The 21,762-nt window shown below is 40.2% G+C and overlaps 1 protein-coding gene across 6 annotated transcripts in view; it reads right to left on the bottom strand.

Moving 5' to 3' along the window:
• Window positions 1–21,375, bottom strand: part of RNF111 (ring finger protein 111) — a 48,361-nt gene extending 26,986 nt beyond the window's left edge. For 4 of the 6 annotated variants that reach the window (XM_074916924.1, XM_074916922.1, XM_074916923.1 and 1 more), the window contains exons 1-2: window positions 21,104–21,375; window positions 11,049–11,944 (exon numbers count right to left, since the gene is read on the bottom strand). In XM_074916924.1, coding sequence (XP_074773025.1) covers window positions 11,049–11,925 — 877 coding nt within the window. In that variant the 5' untranslated portion in view covers window positions 11,926–11,944; window positions 21,104–21,375. Of the gene's footprint in view, window positions 1–11,048; window positions 11,945–20,507; window positions 20,564–20,673; window positions 20,709–21,103 lie in introns of those variants that run through there. The other 2 variants (XM_074916921.1, XM_074916920.1) reach the window with 2 other exon arrangements.
• Window positions 21,376–21,762: the final 387 nt, after the last annotated feature.

The raw sequence follows: 21,762 nt of genomic DNA on the forward strand, positions 1-21,762 counted from the left end.
GGTAAAAAACAAGAACCAAAACCCCAGAAAATCAATTTAGAGACAAGTTTTGATATGAAACTATTTCCACTTGAAGAATGATTAAAGTTCCAGCTTAATGCCCAGACAAATGGAAACACTTCTTTGCAGCTGTAGTACTGACAGTGACAAGTCTGAGTCTGAGGTATCTAGAATACCTAAAATTGAGCTATGGATTCACTGTAGTAATACCACTGAGCACAGAAGAATTTACTAAATAAACAAGCTAGATCACTTAGAAATGGCAAACTACCACTTTCAGATTTGCAAATTTCAAGAAAAGTGCCTGAAGAATTTGGTCTCATTCAAGTCAATAATTTCACCTGGATGAATCGACTGTTCTCAGCTGCTCTACCGAGTGACCAGGCAGGATAGATTATTTCCCCCCCAACCCAAGTGTCAACATTTTCATATTTTGAAAAAAAAATAAAAAATAAAAAAATTGCATTACTTATTTTCCAATGGCCTGTGTTTGGTTTTGGTCATACTTATATCCCAGAGAGGCTGGTGCCTAAAGATGGAAAGAGTGATGCTTCCAGATACTGGCATTTGCCAAATTCTAAGGATTGGAATTAATGTGACAAAATTAATTCTCAGAACTTGCACAAAAATTCTGGGAAAACCTAAAAATGTTACAGTGTCTAAAAAACAAAGTTACATTCTAAAATTGAAAATACGGAGAGGCCAGTTACTCAACATGAAAGAAAGGCAGCTAAAGTCAATGGCATTCAGTAAATGTAAATGTCATGCTCTTGACATCCTCCAAATCATGGGCCAGTAAGCAAGAGCTTCCAGACGCTAAACTATCTTAGCTGCTTCTCAGACAAAACCATAGCCAAGCAGCTGGTGAAAGGTCAGTCAGTAAAAAAACCCAACTATTTTTCCTCTGTGCTTCTAAACATGCACTTTCATGAATTACAGTCAGTTTGTGAGAGTCCACATGTCCTCCAGATCAACATTTATTGGAATTTATAACCAGTGCAAAAGCAGGAAGATTTAGGCTCAAGTACCATCTCATTACTTCTGAAAATAAACAGCACCTCCTTGAGGACAAAAGCAGATGCCATGTAGTCCAGTGTGCCTCTCCACCAAAATTCTGACACAAGCATATCTCATGAAAGCTAAAGTGAATTCTCAGCTCAATGTCTAGACAGTTCAGATACTCACCTTTGTCGTGGATCGAGAATTCATTTTATTTAATCCTTTTTTTAAGCAAATCTTTAGTCAAGATGGGATTTTACCAACTACACGAGTCAGACTGTAGATACCATCAGGACTGCTACTAGATGAACAGGTTTTATGACTTCCAAAATAATAATTAAAATCTTTAGGAAAAATAGTTAAAGTTGCTATGATTAGGCTATAGAGTAGACATAGTTCAACCGTGTACGCTGTTTCCTACCACTTATGCTTTCTACTAGCATCCTCCCAGGACAAAAGCACAAACTGATCTGGGTTTTTATTCCATGAAGTGTGTCCTATATAACGAGCCAGTAATACACACTTTCTTCAAAATGAAGCAGAGAAACAACTCCCCTAAACTATGTAAATATTTGCAAGGCATTTAGTAAGATTATATTGCTAGGAAAAAAATTATAAATATAAGTTATGATCATACACAACTTTTAAATTAAAAAAGCTTTCAAGTAAGTACTATTAGGAGCATACCCAGGGGAAAAGTACAGGTATGTGAACTTTGCTTATTTTAAGAACACTGCAGTAGTTTGGAGAACAGAATATACAAATTAAGACAACTGGCCAATACAAACTGGTTTAATTACATTTATCTGAACAATAAAAAGTCAGCTGAAAACAAAACTTTAGTAACATAAGCACAGAGAAGTAATGTTCATAATCCTCATGGAGCAGCTCTCCCACAGTCAGACACTAGCCCTAGAGCTGGCAGTACTATGTGAGATGAAAACTTGATCTTTCATTGTCAACAGGATTTACTGTTTCTTCTTTGCCTCTCCTCATACATTATAACAAGAAAGAGAACATAGTTTTTGAAACATCACAAACAAAACCACAACAGTTCATTCTGATTTAGACGAGCTCCTACAGAGCAGAGCAAAGGATAGTATTGAAACAAAGAAATGTCTCTGAAATAATCTGTCAAAAAGAGGTCTCAGAGGACAGCCTCCTCAACAGGCTGACAGGAACACCAGATGCCTGCAGCACATGAACAGCAACACAGCTATCAAGGAAAGCCCCCTGAAACTGCAGCAAGCCCATATATAAGGGATTTATCCTAGCATTAGAGAATTTATAAGGCAATTAAGAATTAGAACTGTACTGATACTAAAGAACTAGTGAAATTTGTCTTTTTGAATGTTCTGCAGTACCAAAGCTGGAGGAAAAAAGTTCACTGCCAAATGCATTTAAAATTCAAGTCTACCGGTTCGAACTACTCGAAGTCTAATCCTAGCAAAGCCATGATATTTGCAGTTTCACATAACGCAACTTTGCAGGTGAAGTTAGCATCTGAAGGTGAATTTTACTGGTACGTCAGAGTAGTTTAAGATTGTTGACTTGAATTTTAACAGTGCATAACCCTGAAGCAGAAGGAATCTTTCTTTAGTGAGATGACCGATGTGGAAATAAATTAATTTTCAGACGGTTTGCTGCATTGTTTCTAAAAATATTTGTTCAAGAGAATTTAGAGGCACCTGCGTGCCTAGAAGATTTACCACATATGTAACTCTTAGGAGTCATCTGGTGAATCCAAGGCTACATGGCAGCAATAAGCAGCTGAACATGTTTTTAAGGTGTCTGCACAGGAATATACTTGGTATAGATGCATACACACCTGTAAAGTAAATTTCCTTTTGGAAATGTTGGGCATAAAACCAACAGAATTTGATAGTTCAGTAAATACCAGTTCTAACGTACACACAATTCACAAAACATATCAACAGCCAAGGAAAAAAAAAACACAAAACAAGGAACAGAAAACCAAATCGAGAAAGATACCAGATAACAAAATACTTGCTCATCTTTCTCAGTATTACTTGCCACCCTGTGGCCCACTACACAGGATGTCTTATATAGTCCACCATGACAAGGTAGACTTCATTTATTTGCTTTTCTGCATATACCAGTCACTGACCAGTCATCTGTCTGGAATGAACTTCTAGTAAATTTGATCTTACTTAAAGTATAAATATGAATACCTTACTCATCAATGTATCATCTAAATGACTGACCCTGTAAAGGAGCAGCTAAGTCTGTATAATGAGCCTGTAATTATACTAATCCTACACTCCTTGAAGGTAATCTCCCTTCAAGGAGAAGAGTCACTGGACTGTTGGCAGCAAAATAGTTGTGCAGATCTGAGAGGTATTTTGTTCTTCTTTCAGGATAATACCTACGGCTACAAAAACAAACAGAAAATAGTTCTCCCACAGGTATACACTACTTCTCTCTCATCTCCTGAATAACAAAACACAGCAAGCAAATTATACTGTAGTTGTTTGTGACTAAATTAGCCTTTGGGCTACCACTGAAAGACTCATTCTACATTTTAAATGAGCTGGTTAAAACCAAAACTTTTCTGAAAATTACAGCAAGAATTTTATTAGTTTCCACCAAATGTTGTTTGGTTTTTGTCTGTCCCCCCGTCCCCCCGCCCCCCCCCCATCCATTAATAGTATTTTATAGTGCATACAAACCACCAAATTTTTGTACGCACGTTTTGCATATCCCAACAATTCAGACCCATCAACAGCAGTTAGTAACTAGGCTTTGTACGTGACTAATAACCAGTAATAATCAGTAACTTCTGTACAGCTTTTCCCCTCTTTTAAAAGCCTGTTTTATGATAGAAACCTAGTGCTCAGCCAGCCTAGAGGAAGGGATGAACTACACTGCCTTGAATTCAAATTTGAACATGCTCAAAATGATAATCATCCCTCAAAAACCAAAACTCTTCCTCCTCTAGGCCCTACATCACAAAGACAGTAAATCTGTCACATTAAAGGACTTTATTAAGTAGAATATAACTTTAAAAATAATGTAATACTGCATAGTCCAATATTTAAATCAGTAAAGGAGGATATCTTTCCCCCAGAAAGTTGTAAGATTATTTCAGAACTGTAACTGCTAGGTGCCATTGATAGACCAGATGCTGTTCTGGGAAGCAAGTTTTGCAATCAAATACTTTAATAATACAGAAGTTATAAGCAAGAAACTAAGCTTTACTCAGTATAATGTGTATAATATATACAACTATACTTTGTGTATAACATACATAATTATACTAAACTCTAAAAGATCACAGTGTAACTCAGTGATTAATCAATCCTCATCAACACAAATACCCCACCAAGTATACAAATAACACTGGTATAACTTCCAAATGTATGTCTGGCTGCTCGCTGTCCTTCCTGAAGGGTATTTGACATCTATTTTGCAATTAACATGGGGTTTAACTAGTTTAAACATGTAATAATAGTGAAGGAGTTTTACAATACAGTTTCAAATGAGACAGTCTAAGCCGTAAGAAAAAGCAGAAGAGATTTACAATAAGCAGTCAAGTTCCAGTGACAGAGGTGACTTAGTTCTGAGTTCCAAGCTTTCACTGGGTAAGACCAAGGGCCTGCTGAGGCCCACATTCTCTCTGCCAGCTGCAGCAGGCAAAACTATGCAGTCAGAGCAGAAAATCCAGGCTCCAATCTTTAACTGAAACCTCTCACACCACCCAGCATCCACAAGAATGTTACAGATGTCAGAGAGCACTTTCTTGTCTATTCACTGCTCAGGGACAGCTGTCAGTTGTGTGTCTAATCCCTTTTTGAACTTGCTGGTACTATGTGCCTCTACAGTACCTTGTGCTGTTGAGTTCAAGACAATTACTTGGATAATAATACAGCTTGAAATTAATAATAATATCCTCCTAGTAGTTAATGACTACTCCTTTCTTCAACTTCCACACTTCCCAAGCCAGGTGTGACCAGTACCCCCTGCTTCCGACTCCCGGCCATGCAGCTAGCATAACTAACGCCATCTTCTGAGGCAAGCAGCCATTCTCTGTGACTGAGTGGGTCATGTATCCATTCCCTTTCCCCTCCCAGGCTCTGAAGGTCCTGTGCACCAAGAAGACAAACAAAACAGATTTCTCCTTCTCCTCCCTATCAGCCTCAAGGTTGCTGGGCGCCAGGACAGTTACTCCCTTCCTTGCCAGCCTTGAATGTCCCAGGCACCCGGCCAACCAGGTGTTGTTGATGACCCCAGAACAGGGAAACACAACAGCGCACAAAGCACTGTCTATAGAATCAAGCAGGTGCAAGTCCTAAGTGGGAACCTGGACCAGAACTGCTACTGGACAGTGAGAACTGTGGCCCTCCAGTGGCCAGGGACACCCCCACCATCATCAGCTGCCTCCAAGGACTCATTCTTCTATATGATGTTCCAGTCTAGCTTATGATTGTTATACTGACATTGCAAACCACATATTAAGATTTGACCTGATCCACAGAGGGTCCAGGTGATTAGAAATTGTAAGCAAAGTTGTATGATAAATTCAGTATTATGCTACTTATACATTGTACTATATTGATTCTGCTGTAGAAATCCTGTGCCATTCTAGCCATAAATTCTTTGCTATGCTAATCATAATAACCTGCTAAGAAAATAAAGCTTTAATTGTAACTATGATTTTCTGCCACAGATTCATAAAAGGACATGCCTGTCTCCTCAGTGTTGGGTGACACTAGGTTAGAAGACAGTTTTTCTGTATCCAAAACTTACTTGGAATGTACTTTCCAACAGCTGTGTATGATGGGAGACATTTTCAAAACCAAATTGCTTAAGAGTCTGCATGCACCCTGATGAAAAAGATTGTCTACTACCAGAATTTAAGTGATCTTGTCCAACTGTGAGTCATGCTAATACAGGCTAATCCAAAACTCTAATGACTGTTCTCAACCAGGCACATAAATCTTGGTCTTATCAGCAACGCTACAGCAAGACAATTCTGGAAGTAGCATCTTTTCAGCACAAAGCCAGAGTAGCTACAGGGAAGTGCTGAAGTGCATTCCATGCTAACTTTTATTACTGTAGCTATTTAAAGCTCCAATTCACAGCAGATAGATAGGGCAACAATGGTTAATGCTGACTGCTCACAAAGCCAGGTGCTTTTTCCTCACCACTTCCCAGTTCTTCCCTAACCCCTCTCCAGTAACAGGTACAGTAGAAAGGATATGTATTCACTTTCCTGTCCAGTAATGCTATTGAGAGAAAAGCTCTGAATGAGCTGCACCAGTTAGTGTGAGAAAAGGAGCACATGCTGTAGTTTCGGGAGGGATTAAGTAACTGAAAAATAATCAACTCTACAACAGGCAGCTCATCTCCACTTAATACACGTTTATCTTGAATGTGTTAAAATAATCTGAACATGAAGGGGTGTATGTTTAATATTTTCACCAGTCTCTGGCTTTTAAAATATCAGACATCTACATTCAACATTTTTGGGAGACAGATAACAAATATGTTAGAGGAATCAAGAGGACACTAGTGAATAAACTAAGTCATATCATTCTAAGAAGCTCTGAACAAAAACTGGAGCAGCCTCTCATCAGCATTACATTCTAAGGAAAGAGGCAAGGCCTGCCTAGCACTAGCTGCTCAAAAATGCAAAGTAACATGTCAGATGCTGAAGGAATTTTAGTGCTATTAGGTGAAAAGTTTATGACAATGCAAAATTCTACCCAGCTTTTTTTTATAACTACACTTTATCATTTCCTGGAGTTTGGCTCCACTGCCAAATCAGAGTACATGAGGCTAAAAACTTGTTCCAATTTTAGCTTTTGCTAGATTTCCCTCCACAGATGGGCTGTCTCCAAATGGCTCCCCCAGCCCTTTAAATCCAAGCTGAAAATCAAATACCTGTACAAGCATTATCAGAAAATCTGTATTACCACATTAGAGATCCAGTTACAGTAAAAGTTGAAATTCTGCCACCTTTGACAAGTCAAAAGAGGATGATCTCTATAGGTGTGTATACAGGTCCTCCAAAGGCTAGAGAAAAGCTTCTGAGCTACTGAAACAAAACACAGAATACTTGCACCTTCAACTGTAACTGGCATTAAACTATACAAATAGTTATTTTTACATTGTCCTTATGCTCCCAACTCTCCTCTGTCTCCTGAATGAGCTTCATCTGGACATCCCAGATTTATCGAGGACAACTGCCTTTTATGGCAAACAGCCACTAGAACAATATAATCTATTCCCAGGTGTCAGGATTCTGTACTTGTTCAATATACTCCCATTCCCAAAGAATAAAATTCTATCAGAACAGCCAAAGCCCTGATAGAAAAGGAGAAAAAACACTATATAGTGGTGTTCAGGGTTTTTTTTGGTGACGGTTCTGTTAAAAAAACCAAACAAATCCCTGTCCCCCCCCATCACCATTCATATGATTTTAAAAAAAATAGCCAAGTTAATAAAACTAACTCAGGAACTAACATACTAAACATTTATCTGGTTAAAAAGATCTGTTACTTTAATTTCTTGCAATAAGAAACATTTTCCAGAACAGTATACACTAATTAAGTTTACTGGTTCTTTAAATGAACTGTATCTTTAGATGAACATCTGTGCTGGTTTTGGCTGGGGTAGAGTTAGTTTTCTTCAGGGTAGCTAGCACGGGGCTGTGGTTTGTGCTGGAGACAGTGTTATAAGCCAGGGAGGGGCGAGTTCCTGCTGAGCAGGGCTCACACAGCTCAGGGCCTTTGCTGCTGCTCCCCCTCCCCACCAGCGAGGAGCTGGGGGGGACACAGCCGGGACAGCTGCCCCCAGGGATGTTCCAGACCCTGTGGCCTCACGCTCAGCACACGGAGCTGGGGAAGGAGGAGGAAGGGGGGTGCTGGCAGTGACGGCGTTTGTCTGCCCCAGTCACCGCTCCATGGGATGGAGCCTGGCTCTCCTGGGGTGCCTCAACACCTGCCTGCCATGGGAAGGGCTCAGGGAGTTCTGGGTTTGCTCTGCCTGTGTGCGTGGCTTTTGCTTCCCCTGTGAAACTGTCTTCATCTCAGCCCAGGAGTTTTCTCACTTCAACTCTTCCGATTCTCTCCTCCCACCAGGGCTGGGGGGTGCTTAGTTGCCAGCTGGGGTTAAACCACAACAGCATCAACATTCAAAACAAAGAAATAGTTTGTGACATATCCTTAATAACAATTTGTATTAAGTAGGCTATAAGAATAATCACATCACACTGATGCCTGGTTATCAAAAATACAGTTATTACGGTATGTTTTTAAATTGTATTTTCTGATGATTATTATTCTCCTCTTTTCTCAGGTCTGTCCTCTAGTCTTTCACGTATTTGCTGCAGGCCTCATATTCTTAGCAGAAGTTCTTTGTCCTTCAGTATATTCTGTAATTTCAGCAGACGCATACGTAACCTTCATGTGCCAATCTAGAGAAAAAAAATTCTTCCCTAACATTAACAGGCTAGTGTAGCATTACTAGCAATACAACCCTTTCCTCATATAGAAACACCATCATGCTTGCTCATTATACAGAGAGGTTGCATAGCTATTTTTCCAGCTGGCCCCATTTCTGTCCCAATTAACTCAGTAACTAGAAATGCCTTATATAACAGCAGAAAGCTACAGAAAGTGTTAATCACACTTTTATCTTTCTAAAAATAGGGCACACTTATACAGGAAGTCTGCTCAACTTTCCATTTTATCTGCAATGTAAATAAAATGCTCAAAACCTTCCCATCAATACATATTTTCACTGGAAAAAACCTCACAGTATTCACATTGCCAGAATTACTTCTCAGCTCACTGGAGGTGTTAGTCCTGAAGTACAGCCACCATGATATACATTCTTTAAGGCATACCTTATTTCAGTTACAAGTGATGTCAGTATTTTAATCTAAAATTAACTGGTGCAGAGCTAATCAATTTTTCATTCACAACATGAGAATGAACGTAATTTCATAAATGAATTCAGTGTGCTATTCAAGGAGTATAAAAATTAAGCCATTGAACAAAGCATTTTTACACATAACTAGATGAAACTATCTGCAAGTTTCAGTCTTCCTACCATCAGAATAATATCACACTAAACCACTGAATGATCAGAAGTTACCTGAACAGCTTGAATATTCACTGATCATTACATCAATTTTTAAGGAGATGTCTCAGCAAAAAGATTCTTTTGAAATGCCCATGGAAAGCCTCACTATAGAAATACTTGTTCTACACTTCAATGGAAATAAAAGCGCAAAAGTGGTCTTAATCGAATTTCTGAAAAAAGGCAGTAGCTTTTAACAGTTCAAGTAGACTAAAAAAAATTAATTGAAAATTCTATCTTTAAATACATTTATCATGGTTAGAAATAGGTGGTCGCCTAAGAAGCCATAACCTACATTTTCTCATCAATGTACCCTTTTCACCATTGCGGGATGCTCTGTGTGGAGAGAGAGTTGTTAATGGTCCTACATCATTTTACGGTTACATGAAACTCCAACCTCTCTGAAAATGAGAAGAAGCCATTAACTTGGAAGCAGAATTGTTAACACAGTAGTTTCCCAAATTGGTTTTTAATATGAATGTATGCATATCCCCATACATAAATTATTTACAAATCATACCCTTCAATATACTTGAATGTGCATGTCAAATGTAAACTTTTTTAGACTTAAAAACATTACCTTTCTGTCCCCACAAATATGCATGAAGATAATTAAGGCTCTGCAGTAATTCTTCTGTTTCAGAGTTATTTATGCAGCTCTGGCACTGCACAAGTAAGATTTTTGCATTACAAATTCTAAATGTACTGTATTTAAACAGTACATTAAAGACCAACACACACATTATTTCCTGCTACAGTGGATAACAAGCAATAATCTAGTCTTTAGTATTCAGGTTCTGTTCAAGCATAAATCCTGCCCTAACACAAACATAATTTTTAAATTTTTTTTTTTTTTTAAAAAAAAAACAACCTTGTGCTTGTCATTTTTTCCTGGAAGAATGATCAGCAAAGTCTGAGACAGGTTTCACTTTCTAAAACACATTTGTCACTAGGCAAAAAAACTGGTTGCACAGATTAACACTATGCTGTGTTCCATATATCTACTTCCCCATGCTCCCTAAAAAAGCTTAAACGATAAACAGAAGGCACAACCACAACATTGTGAATATTACTGGTCCCAGTCTTGGGACTGCCTTTCACTTGGCAAATGTAAGATGAAAGGAAGTCCAAGAAAATTGGTAGTTGGCAAACAAAAGAAAAAAAACCAAACCCAACTCTCCAACCCAACACCCCAAAAAAAACCACTCCAAACATTCAAGCATGCCCTCAAATACCGTGTCAATACTAGAGAAACATTTGTGTAAACCAACTGCACTGAGTTTATCTAGATAAAACATTTGGTATATATACAATACTTTGCTTTCTACAATTTCAGGCCTTACAATTTTCTCTTACTATTGCAATACTAAAGCTACCTTCAGCTGAATGCTACTTCAGGCTCTTATTTTTTATTTTTAATTATTTATATTTATATATATATATAAATATTTATATAAATATAAAATATATATATTTAATTATTTATATTTATATCCAATTTTTAAGTTGTCAAGCGCAGTTAATGAGGTATTAGCCGATATTTCTACATTCTGAAACCAGAAAGAATTGTTATTCCCACAATCAGTTAACAAAGCTATAATAGCTAAAATGTTAATACAACAGCTAAAAAAAAAAATAGGGAGGAACTCCACAGCATGTGACTAATCACATTCAGCAATCTTCTAGTACACTGTTTAGAAACCATTAACTTTACCTTTTACATTAAAGATTCGAGTTTTGTTGTAATTTTACCTGAAGCTCTGAATGTACTTTTCCCATCAAGAATTTAAGGTGCAATGTTCATACTACCTGCAGTAAGTCTATTTGTAGTATAGCTTCTATAAAAACACAAAAACAGCTGCTTGAAAGCATGTACAAAAAAAAAGCGTATCATATATGATGAAAGCTCATTAATAAAAAGTACCTCAGGAATTTAGTTTTACCTGAAGGAACAGCTGTACTGTTCTGGTGGTTTTCACCAGGTGACACGAATAAGTCTTCCTCCCCTTCAGTGGATGAACTGGAAGAAGATTCACTACTAAGATCATTCTCACTGGAACTGCTAGAGCTGGGCAGTAAAGCGTACTTTCTCCGAGCTAACACTTCCCGCTTTTTCCTCTGCATTAAAATTCGTTCTTTTTGGTTCTGTGTTCGCTGTGACGAACTTGTTTTCACAAATCTCTTCCTATATGGAAGTCTTCTTAAAGAACTGCTGTGAAAACAGGGCCTTTTCATTAATAATCCAGGTACAGAGTCTGCCTCAGTCCGAGGCCACTTTTGTGACCTTGCGCTGTGAGTTCTACTTGTAGTATTCAACACTGCTGGAGAGTGTCTTACGGGAGCATCTTTTTCTTCATCGGATGTTACGGTGTCGGAGTCTCCAAAATGTAGGCTAGATGAAGGCGAAGAGATACAGTCACTAAAAGAAGAATCATTGTCTTCACTCTGTGTTTCTAGATGCTGTCTTAATCCTAGGATTCCTTGGTTTTCTTTATCAGGACAATTTTGAGTATATGAAGGACCAGCCTGCTGGCTCTTGCGTTTTTTACGCACCACAATACTTTTGTCTTGGTCTGTACGGTTGCCACTCATGTCCTTTTGCTTTTGAGAATCACCACATAAGTGAGAGAACTCATTCCCTACTTTACTGGCAATCATCTCAACTTCTGCAGTGAAGCTTTTGGCTGCCCCAATAGGCTCAGGGTTCAAGAGGATCCCCTTCAGACTCTCCTGTCTCTTTGGTGCATCAGAAGGAACTTCACTCTTCATATCCGCTTTTAGAGTATAAACTATATTACATTCAGGAGTCCATTTAGACATGGAAAGTTTTAAGAATGGCCTAGAAATAAAAATAGATGCACATCAAGAAAAAGAAGCATCAGGTTTTTCAAGAGTAAAAGTGAAATAAGAGAAAGCCATTTACTGCTAAGACTAACCCCCCAGTGGAAAAAACACGACAGCAGTAACTGAAATACAAGTGTTTCATAGTATTAAAAATACTGCTTGGCAATGTGATTTTGAATTAAGACAGCACTCTTATAACTTGCATTTAAGGGAAGTTCTCATAGTCAGTGAAAATATTATCAGTTTCACAGAGCAAATACCAATGTATGTTGCTGGCAAAATGTACAGACTATGTCTGTGTTACTGATGCCGAAGCACGAGAGTTTTACAGGCTACTGCTTGCAGAAGTCACATAAATTTCAGTTAAATAGATCCAACAGCCATCAACTACACTGCATGCTTCCATAAGGCCTACATCTTCCCCTATAGCTCTCTATATGGATAGTAAATACCTCGACCACAATACATGTTGCAGCATGGTTACAACTGAGTTATAAGAATCAGTTACTTAGAATTCACAGTTCTTTTCTGATATGAAAAGGAATAAAACAGGAGAGATTTTGAAACTTACTATTTTGGGGTGAAGTAATGGAAATACATTTATGACCTAGAGCTTCTTTAAAAAACCACCACACATTAATGGCATAGAGTAGCGCACAAAGCTATTTTCAGTCCACGTACTGACTCTACCCTGCGCAGAAACTGTGCATATCATATGTTCCCTTAACAGTTGGTACCAGGCAGTTTCCCCTCCCTGTCAAACTACTGGGCTGTCAACATGCAACACACAACATTAGCTTCAAAGACGATTTGGAAGAAACACTTTTGTGGTGGAAGACTAGCAAGACACACAGACAACAGTAACCTCAGTAATACAGTCACCTTCAACCTGCTTCATCTGGCATCTCTGTCTTCTGTTTAAATTCCCAAAAGGAAGTGACAAAAGAATTTGGTTCCCACTGTCATAGCCACTGAAGCACTCGCTATTGTAACTAATGTCACTTTTTTGTGCCTCAGATTAATAAGGCTATAGCAGACATTTGACACTTGTACTACTCAAGGTCCCTCTTTTCTCCCTCCCTCCCCACTTGTTTGAAGGAACATCTCCTATGCTCTTCTAGAAGAAATGTTTGTGCTGAACCAGAATGTAGAGCTCCCCAATATGAAAAATAAATTTCCCAACCAGATCAGACACCAATCCCAATTCATCAGGTAAGCACACAGCAGCTATAGCTGGCTTACAGCAGGTTGTGCTGAACTACCAGAAGGATGCTTCAGAAAAATAGGTGCAACTATACCTAATCTGCAACTGAGGCTCCCTAAGCAGCCCAGCTGGAATATGCATGAAGCCACAAAAAAAGTCCTAAGGTAGCAACATCTATGGCAGGTTAAATAGCATTGCCTACTCAGGTCTGTAATCCTGCCTGAACCACTAAATTCTTCAAAATGCCAACACATTCTTACAGCTGGTGCTAATATTTAAAGCTCTTGTTTATTTTGTCATAGAAGGAATCAATGCAAGACTGAGACTACAGAACAGTCAAATCAACACTCCTTAGATCATTTCACAAAGTGATGCTTTCAAGACCAGCTGTGAGCTAGCTGGTCCTAACAGACCCTGAGGAATGACTTTATGGCAGTTTGCAATGGGTACAAACTGACGCATTATCCCAGGCAGCCTGTGCTCTCTTCAGAGCCACAAGCAACTAATCTAATTCTTTAAGTGATGGAATCTGGAATAAAAATTTTGCACAAGGCACACATGCTGCAGTACAACCATCTAAAGTTCACTGGATCTTTCTGGAGATCAAGAATCTCGTGGATCCTAAAACCCCAGCTGAAAAAATCCATTTGAATGTTCCGAAATCTACAGACATTTATAACAGTTACTGTTAAATGTGAATCCTATACTCTCTGGTAACTAAGGAAGTATTTCTGTTTTCTACTGAAATCACAGTAGATGGGTATGTTTTACATCAGCAAGTCAACAGCTAACTGCATGCAAGTTGGACTAAATCTCCTCTCGCCAATATATACAACAGGACAGGTTCTTACTTTCACTTCATCAAAGCACAGTTCACAGTAGGAGATATTTCTTATTTTCAAGTGTTAAATGGAAGACTGTTGCATCCTGGACTATATATATACTTTTTAAATTGGAATAAGTTTTAGTGGAATGCACTATATAAGGCTACTCTCTTCTCTAGAGCTGAAAAAAAGAAGTGGCAAAATTGGAAAAAAAACTTGGAATAAACATTAAGAGTGTAAGAAGTCTACATAGTAAACAAAGAAGCCTCTATTAAAAGCTGTGGAAATCTGATATCTACTCTTCTCTGCTTCTGGGGAAAACACCAGCTCTCACATGCTCCTCCCTATGCAGGTACTTACTCTCATGTACATGCACCATCTTTCTTTGGAAAAATTAAGACTGAGACTTCCATTTTATAGAACTGCTAACAAGGAGAGGAAATCAGAATTCAAACCTGTTATAACCACCCAGAGAACAAGCAGTACACAGTCTGTTTCTCATCCTCACAAGGTCACCTTTAAGGCAGTATTTTTGGTCTGTTATTTATGCACCACTGTTTTACAGAAATGCAACGCTCAGTCTAGTCAATCTTTTCCACAGTCCAAAGCAAGCCTGTCCCTCACACAACAGCCCCGTACTTCATCACAAGTTTTTTTTTAGAAAATCCAGAAAATATTTTAATTTGGAAAAAAAAGTTAATTTGCTCAGAGCTTGTTGTGTTCAGTCATAACTTACCATCCTATACTATGTGTTCACACTATACACAGCAGTTTCCTGTCATTTTAGCATGATAAATTAAGGAGGCAATTTAATTCTGAAGTTTTCTTAAGAAACAAAAATCTGAACATTTGCTCATTACATGAGCACAATCAGGGGCTGGTTTACAAAGGACTCTGTTCTACTCATTGGAGTCTTCCTTCCCATTTTATTGTTAAATTCTAGTACGGAAATCTCCATCAGTATGAAAGTTCTACATTCTGAATATGACTGTCTTTGTATAAGCTCTGTTTACTTTAGCAGAGAGGCCGCTGTGCTGAAATACAGATAGAGCTATTTAAGTTACAGCAAAAATAGTACAGCAAGAAAGTTTACACTATGAGAAACCTCAAACTACCATAAGATAAAAAAACCTAACCCAGCACACAGCGAAAACTAGTGCACTTGAAACACTATTTACTAGCTTAGTTTTATTCCAACGAGGAATTTAGATATAATAGCCAGATTCAAGTGTTTTGTATACTTGCACTCTTACAATCATGGCAAAGTCTGCAGTAACTCAACTAAGTAATCCCAAACTCTTCATTGTTGCTAACCAGTACAGAGCCAGAAGGACTGCTTACCCATGAGAGTGCTGCTGGTTTTCAATTAAAAATTACAGAACAGCTGAAACCAAGTGAATGGCAGCAATCAATGACAAGCAATCCATTCTTTCACTATTTAGAAATGCTATTAAAAAGCTTTGAACAAAGTATTTGACCAAAGCGACAGAAGCTGGAAGAAGATCTTACCGTTTAACTAGATTCCAATCCAGTTTAAGTATTTTCAGTGGTTAGGCATAGGAAATATCCATATTACATAGAAGTCGAATGCTTTTACACAGAAGACTAAGTTTAACAGGGACTACCGCAATATTATGCACATAATTAAGACTCATTAGAATGAGATCATCTGCTGTTAAACATTTAGAAGATCCTACAAAATTTCCCTCTAATTAAAAGTAGTCCTCAGAAACTTTTTCAGAAGGCAGCAAGATGCAGTAAGCTCAGTCTGCATTAGTGTTCCTCCTTCCTAATCAAAGTATTTGCCTATTAATTTATGGAATCAAGGCTTCAAGAGGAAAAATGGGGTAGCATCTTCTTTTAAGCCATTTTAAGTAAAGACTGAATGAAGAGCTGTTAAGACAGCTACCTGAAAACTATAGTTGTTCTACATTCCCCTCTAAAGTGTATGGACTCTATTCAGAATCATGAAGCATACACAACTTTTATCCATACATGTCACAAATCGAAGACCTTTGATATTAATCACACCAAGACATACAGTAGTGCAAGAAAATTCATGTAAACTGGGGAAATCTCTTGAAAATCCCAACTCCAAAACCAAGCTCAAAGTTTGAGATCTTTACAGCAGAGACGTTTATGATCTCATATATATAAGCAGAACACGTTTGAGTTGAGTTATAAGATGGAGCAAAGTATTTTGTCATTAAGAATTAATTCCATTACTAGCAATCAGAAAGTATGATAGTATTAAAGCACTATAGAACAGTGAAATGGTTCATTACACAACATTAACTCTCTTTTTGTGTAAAATTGGTTGATGAATACATGTAATATATCATTGCTCTGAAAATGTATTTTCAGTTACATTTTAAAATACAGTCCATTCCCTTCACCACCAAGAAACGATCTTCTTTTTAGGTGTCCAAAGCACCTTGCCCGATTCTCTCAGGTTTGGCTACAGTAAGCACACGTTGCTTTGACACACGAGCAGCCAACCACTCTGCAGAAAACACCTATCTTAAGCACATACTTCTTACGTAACACCAAATTACTGGTCTCTGTCCTGTTAGTATGATAAACACACCTAAACCCAGCTAGCCAAATAGTTTATTCACCAAATAGCTAGACTTCTAGCCCACTTGGTGAAAAACAGTGAACAAAAAAAGCTTCATTTACAAAGCAGTTAGTACTCTATTTCCTCCTTTTCCCCATCTTCACTTTCCTGCCCCTCTCTCATTACACAGTAACTTCCCCTTGTCTGAGGCACTCTCCACCACTCAGACCCTAAACACACTTACAAGCAACTCAGGTATCCAGCAGGGTTGAGCCTAGAGGCCAGTGCAGACAAAAATTCTTCCTAATCCAACAGCTCTCACAACTACTAAGAGCTTGCGGAATATACTGTCACTGTAATCTCAGACAGACCACTTCCATAAAAATTCTGTGCTATCTCAGACCACTTAAGTACCCAGCCCAAGTGCCCATATATATAGAATGGTAACAGGCAAGAGAGTATTTAAGATTGTCTCAAAGTTTCTATCAGTTGCATTTGCAGTTCCTTTATTCAGTCCTAACTCTTTCTTTGCATATGTTCACTAAATTGTTTACTTTTAAAATTAATTCCCTTCCCTAATATGTGGCTTTTACCAGATCTTACTTTTAACATTTTTACTCTGACAAGCTAATAGTGGTAGTATTACCTTCCTGAGAAAACCTCACTGTTGAAGTCTGATATGCACAAAGAAATCTGATGTTGTGTGTATTGGTCAGTAAAGCAATTATCTTGCAACAGAAATGTCAGGACACCCACAGAGTAGCTACAGAATGCCTCTGTTATGCCATGTTATCATTCACCTCTGAGACTCATCACCCCTGTATTCTTACGGAGAGACTATTGAAAGTGTCTGTCTCTCACATCTGATAGAACCCAGCACAGGACAGCTACCAAGAGAAGAGCTCTTCCCTCTGTGGCCTGCCTCCAGCTGGAGCAGAGGGAACACACGGAGCATGTGCCGCTGGAACCGCCTCGGCGACACGAGCTGGCAAGCTAAGAGCAATTCTGCACAGAATCCCAACAACAACAAGTGCTCCTGCAATACTCTACGAATCAGTCCAAGACCATAAGGCACCTACAGAAATCCCAGCATCAATCCAACATCAGAGGAGCATTAGCATGCACATACCCTAGGCAAGGAATCTGTTTGGCTCTGCACAATGGATGCAAGCAGGTGGATTTGACAAACACAGTGTTCGCAAGCACATTCTTCAGTCTAGACACTTCTTTGCTCTGTTCTAGGCTTAGCTACATCAACACTATGTAAATCATGGTTTTAAGACACAAGCATTATGATTTGGCAATCAGGAATGTTTTGGCTTCAGTGGACTCCAAGACAAACGTAGCAGCAATGAACTCAGGCATAAGGGGTTGTAGCTTTATAAAAGAATGACAAAATACACTTTTTTATGGGAGCTCAAGATCCTAACTAGGAGTTCTGCTTCCACAGACAGCTAGGGAAGCTCTGAGTTACACTGCCATCAAAATTAAAAACATTATTTCTCAGTCCTCCTGGCAGTTTCAGCCTTTGAAGTATGCGTAACTGTTCTTAAAGCAGCGTCATGTTGCAAACGCTTCTAGATAAAGCTTTGAGAAGCAAAGTAAGGCATGATCTTTGACACAGCTGCTAACAAGAACCTTGCAAGTGAGAAATATGAAATGAATCATTAGGGCAGTTTTATGCCGTTCTTTGGGAAACCTGTGATAAGTAGGGGATTTTTCAGAGACTAAATCAAGTAGATTTACCCATTTAGAAGAGAAGGACAGTGCAGCAGACCGCTCCACTTTTCACCCAGTAGAGCCAAGTGGCAGTGGGTAAAAGCAAACATTTTACTTGGCAGCAGCCAAGCATTAGGACTGCATTTTACTGGGGGAAAAAAAATACAGAAGGAAGTCTCTTGCTAGTAAAGTCGTGAACCAGGCTTCTCAGATTTTACTTGGTAAACAATAAGGAAGACATCACTTTAAATCACATTAGTTGCTTTTCCAAATAGCATAAACTATATAAAACAGAAAAATCATCTTGCTAGGAAGATTTTGGGTTAGCAAAAGAAAAAACCTGTTTTCCTTTCTTCTTTTCCCTCTGCTCCATTAGGGGTCTCTGTTAGTCCCGACATCAGCCCACCAAGAAAAAAACTATTCTAAACTTAAACCTGAAGGAAGTCCACTAGTTTAACACTTTGCCTGCGAATACATTCTGTGCTTCTTTTAAGAGTACTGTAGACTTTGGAAGCAGCTGATCACTGTCACACTGACAAAACTTCAGAGCCCATGACTGGGAGCAATTATCCTATCCCTGTGCTGCACATGTATCCCATACACATTACTCGAGATACACGTTTCTAAATCTATATAATCTATGGATCTGGGGATAAAACTGACCTAAAGGAGGGTGCACATCAGTGAAGCTGTGGGGAAACCGCTATACAACATCTGCCTGTGGCAAATCCATCTCTCTGTACTATCCCCATCGTTTACATGTGAATTAAATCATCCCATTCCCCTTCCCACCCCCCCCTGCAATTTTTTCCCCATTTATTCAACCACCCGACATCTAAGCCTCCACAGTTCATCAGCTAGGGAGAAGGGCACTATTACCTCTATCTTCTCAAAAGAATGTCCTCACCATTAGAGGAAATCTAAACAACTGAAGTGACAGATTCTTCATCTTGGAAAAAAAAAGGCCAGTAACTGCTGTCAGCTAAATGTTACTGCAACATGGCCACTTCCATTGAAAGACAAGACTGCCATAATTGATCTGGTTACACAGGTCCACAAAGTTATTCATTTAAAGATAAGTGCAAGTTACAGATACATTAAGATACACTCTTAATATGCTTTTACAAAATCCATTGCTTTATAAAAGATACTTCTGAAAGGTCAAAATGTTCTCATCCAGATTTTGGAAGGACACATGAATAAGAGCTGTTGTTCACCCCTAGGCTCCCAACACTACACATAACCACAGCTGTAACTGCCAGGGCTTCAACCATCAAGGAAAATAAACAGATTTTTAAATATGCAAGACTTCAAGAGTTTTAAAACAGGAAGCCTGGTGTCTTATACACTTTTATTTCACTAAAGTGAAATGCAAAATATGCACACAGCCTTTCCTGTCTTATGAATTCAATAGGTCATTTTATACTGCAGATAATAGCGTAAGACAGGTGACCAGATATTCACTTTATCAAACGAACCAAGATCACATCTTTCCCTATCAACCTTCGCACATCAGCAAGAATACAAATCTGAACTGCTGATAACCTTGGCTAACAGCTTCTTTGTTGTTTCTTGGGTTTTGGATTTTTGCCTCAGGTATTCCCTCTACCCAACAGTAAGATGAGTAAAAACATTTAAATTTGTGGAGAACTACTTCAACAGCAAGAACGACGGGTATGTGAACTATAAGAAGGTTTACTTTTTAAGAGTGACAAAATAATTCCAATTCTTTAAATATTAATTTTCCTCAAAACGTTTCTACTAAGTATCAATAATTAATCTATCTTTGGAATTTGCTACTGGATACAACAAAGACAATAAAAGGCCTTATTCCACCATGTGAAAACCTAGTTTTTCTTTATTAGTTTATAATAAAGATACTCCTCCATGATAAATACTACCTAAATCTCCATGCTGAGCAGCCAATCCTTATATTTTTTGTCAAATATTTGTTTCGGAAGTAATTGTGTTAGAATCAAATAGTTGGGCCATTACAGCAAGGTCTTAACTCCTGCATTACATCTTCTTTTGTACAAATACTTGAGTGTCACGAATTAAGGTTATCATTTAGTCAGCTAAAGCAATCGGGCCTCCCTTACAGTTTCCCCAGACCATCTGAGCCACAAAATAGCTTACTCAAACACAAAATTCCATAAATGTACGCTCAGCCCTAATCGCTGAAACACGGACACTTACAAAAGTGCACAGATCCTTAACACCTGTCCATTCCAGTAAGAGTTACAAACCTGCGTACCACTGAAGGTCCTGGCCTACATTTCTGAATGAACATTGCTTCCTTGTTCATCGGGCAAAAACCGCCTGACAGTGATTTTCTTTTTTTTGTTTTAATATGGGTTAAGAAACAAAATACCAACTTCGCAAACAAAACAAATGACGTTATAACAAACTCTACTACGCACACGAATAAAACTCATTTCCGTAAGGGAAAACGTGTGACAAATTTTCAAGGAGACAAAACCCAAAAGAGTGCTGCGGCTTCCCGCAATGAAGATACTGCTTTGTGCGTCAACGAGGCACTGAAAAAAAAAAAAAAAAAAAAAAAATCAGCGTGAAGTTCCCATCCGCCTAACTGCCCCCGCGGCCCTGCGGCCAGCTCCGCCGGGGAGGCGGCCCGGCCCGCCCCGCCGCGGGCCGGTCACCGTGGCCGCCGCCGTTGCCGCGGCCGTTGCGGGGCAGGGCGGGGCGGGGCGGGGCTGGGGAGGGGAGCCCACCGCCCCCCTCCCGGCCCCCGCGGGCCCCACCCGCCAGGAGATAATGCCCCGCAGGGTGCGGGACAACGCCGCGGCCGCCGCCGCCCCCCCCCCCCCCCCCCCCCCCCCCCCCCCGTACCTGAGACAGCAAGGCCGAGGGGGAAGAGCCGGGTGCCGCCGGCGCCCTGCTCAGGGCCGGAGGGGAGGAAACGGCCCCGGCGGGCACCGCAGGGACCCCGCGTCGCTGCCTGGCGCGGCCCGGGAGGCCACTGCGTCCTCCTCGGCGGCGCCCTGTGCCGGCGCCCGGCCCTCGCCGCGCCGCTGTCCCCCGGCCTGGTCGCAGCCGCGCGGGCCCCGGTGACACGCCGCGAGGCGGGCGACGTTTTGTTGTTGCGCAGCCCCCGCCACCGCCGCCGCTCCCTCCCTCCCCAGGCGCGGCGCGACACTCGGCGCTGCTTTACAGCAGTCCGCAAAGCGCAGCCGCGCCGGCGCGCGCCCCGCCTCCCGCCCGGCGCCGCGCCCCCTGCCGGGCGGCCGCCAGCGCGGGCTGCCCCCGGGCCCGGCCCCACCGCCGCCCGCTCGCCACGGCCAGCCCAGCCGCGGACGGCACCTCGGGCCGGACGGCTGAGTGCCGCCGCTCTTCTCCTTCTAGATCTTGCACAGAAGCACCGGTTCTCTTCCCGGAGACGGCTCTTCCTCTCGCACACGGTGTCTGACGGCTGCGCAGCTCGAGCTGCGCCGGCGGGGCTGAGCCCGGAGGTGCCGCCTGCCTGAGCTCCCCGCACCGGCCCCGCTCCC

Source organism: Athene noctua, chromosome 13 (assembly GCF_965140245.1).
Source record: "Athene noctua chromosome 13, bAthNoc1.hap1.1, whole genome shotgun sequence".
In the NCBI taxonomy this organism is placed as follows: domain Eukaryota; kingdom Metazoa; phylum Chordata; class Aves; order Strigiformes; family Strigidae; genus Athene; species Athene noctua.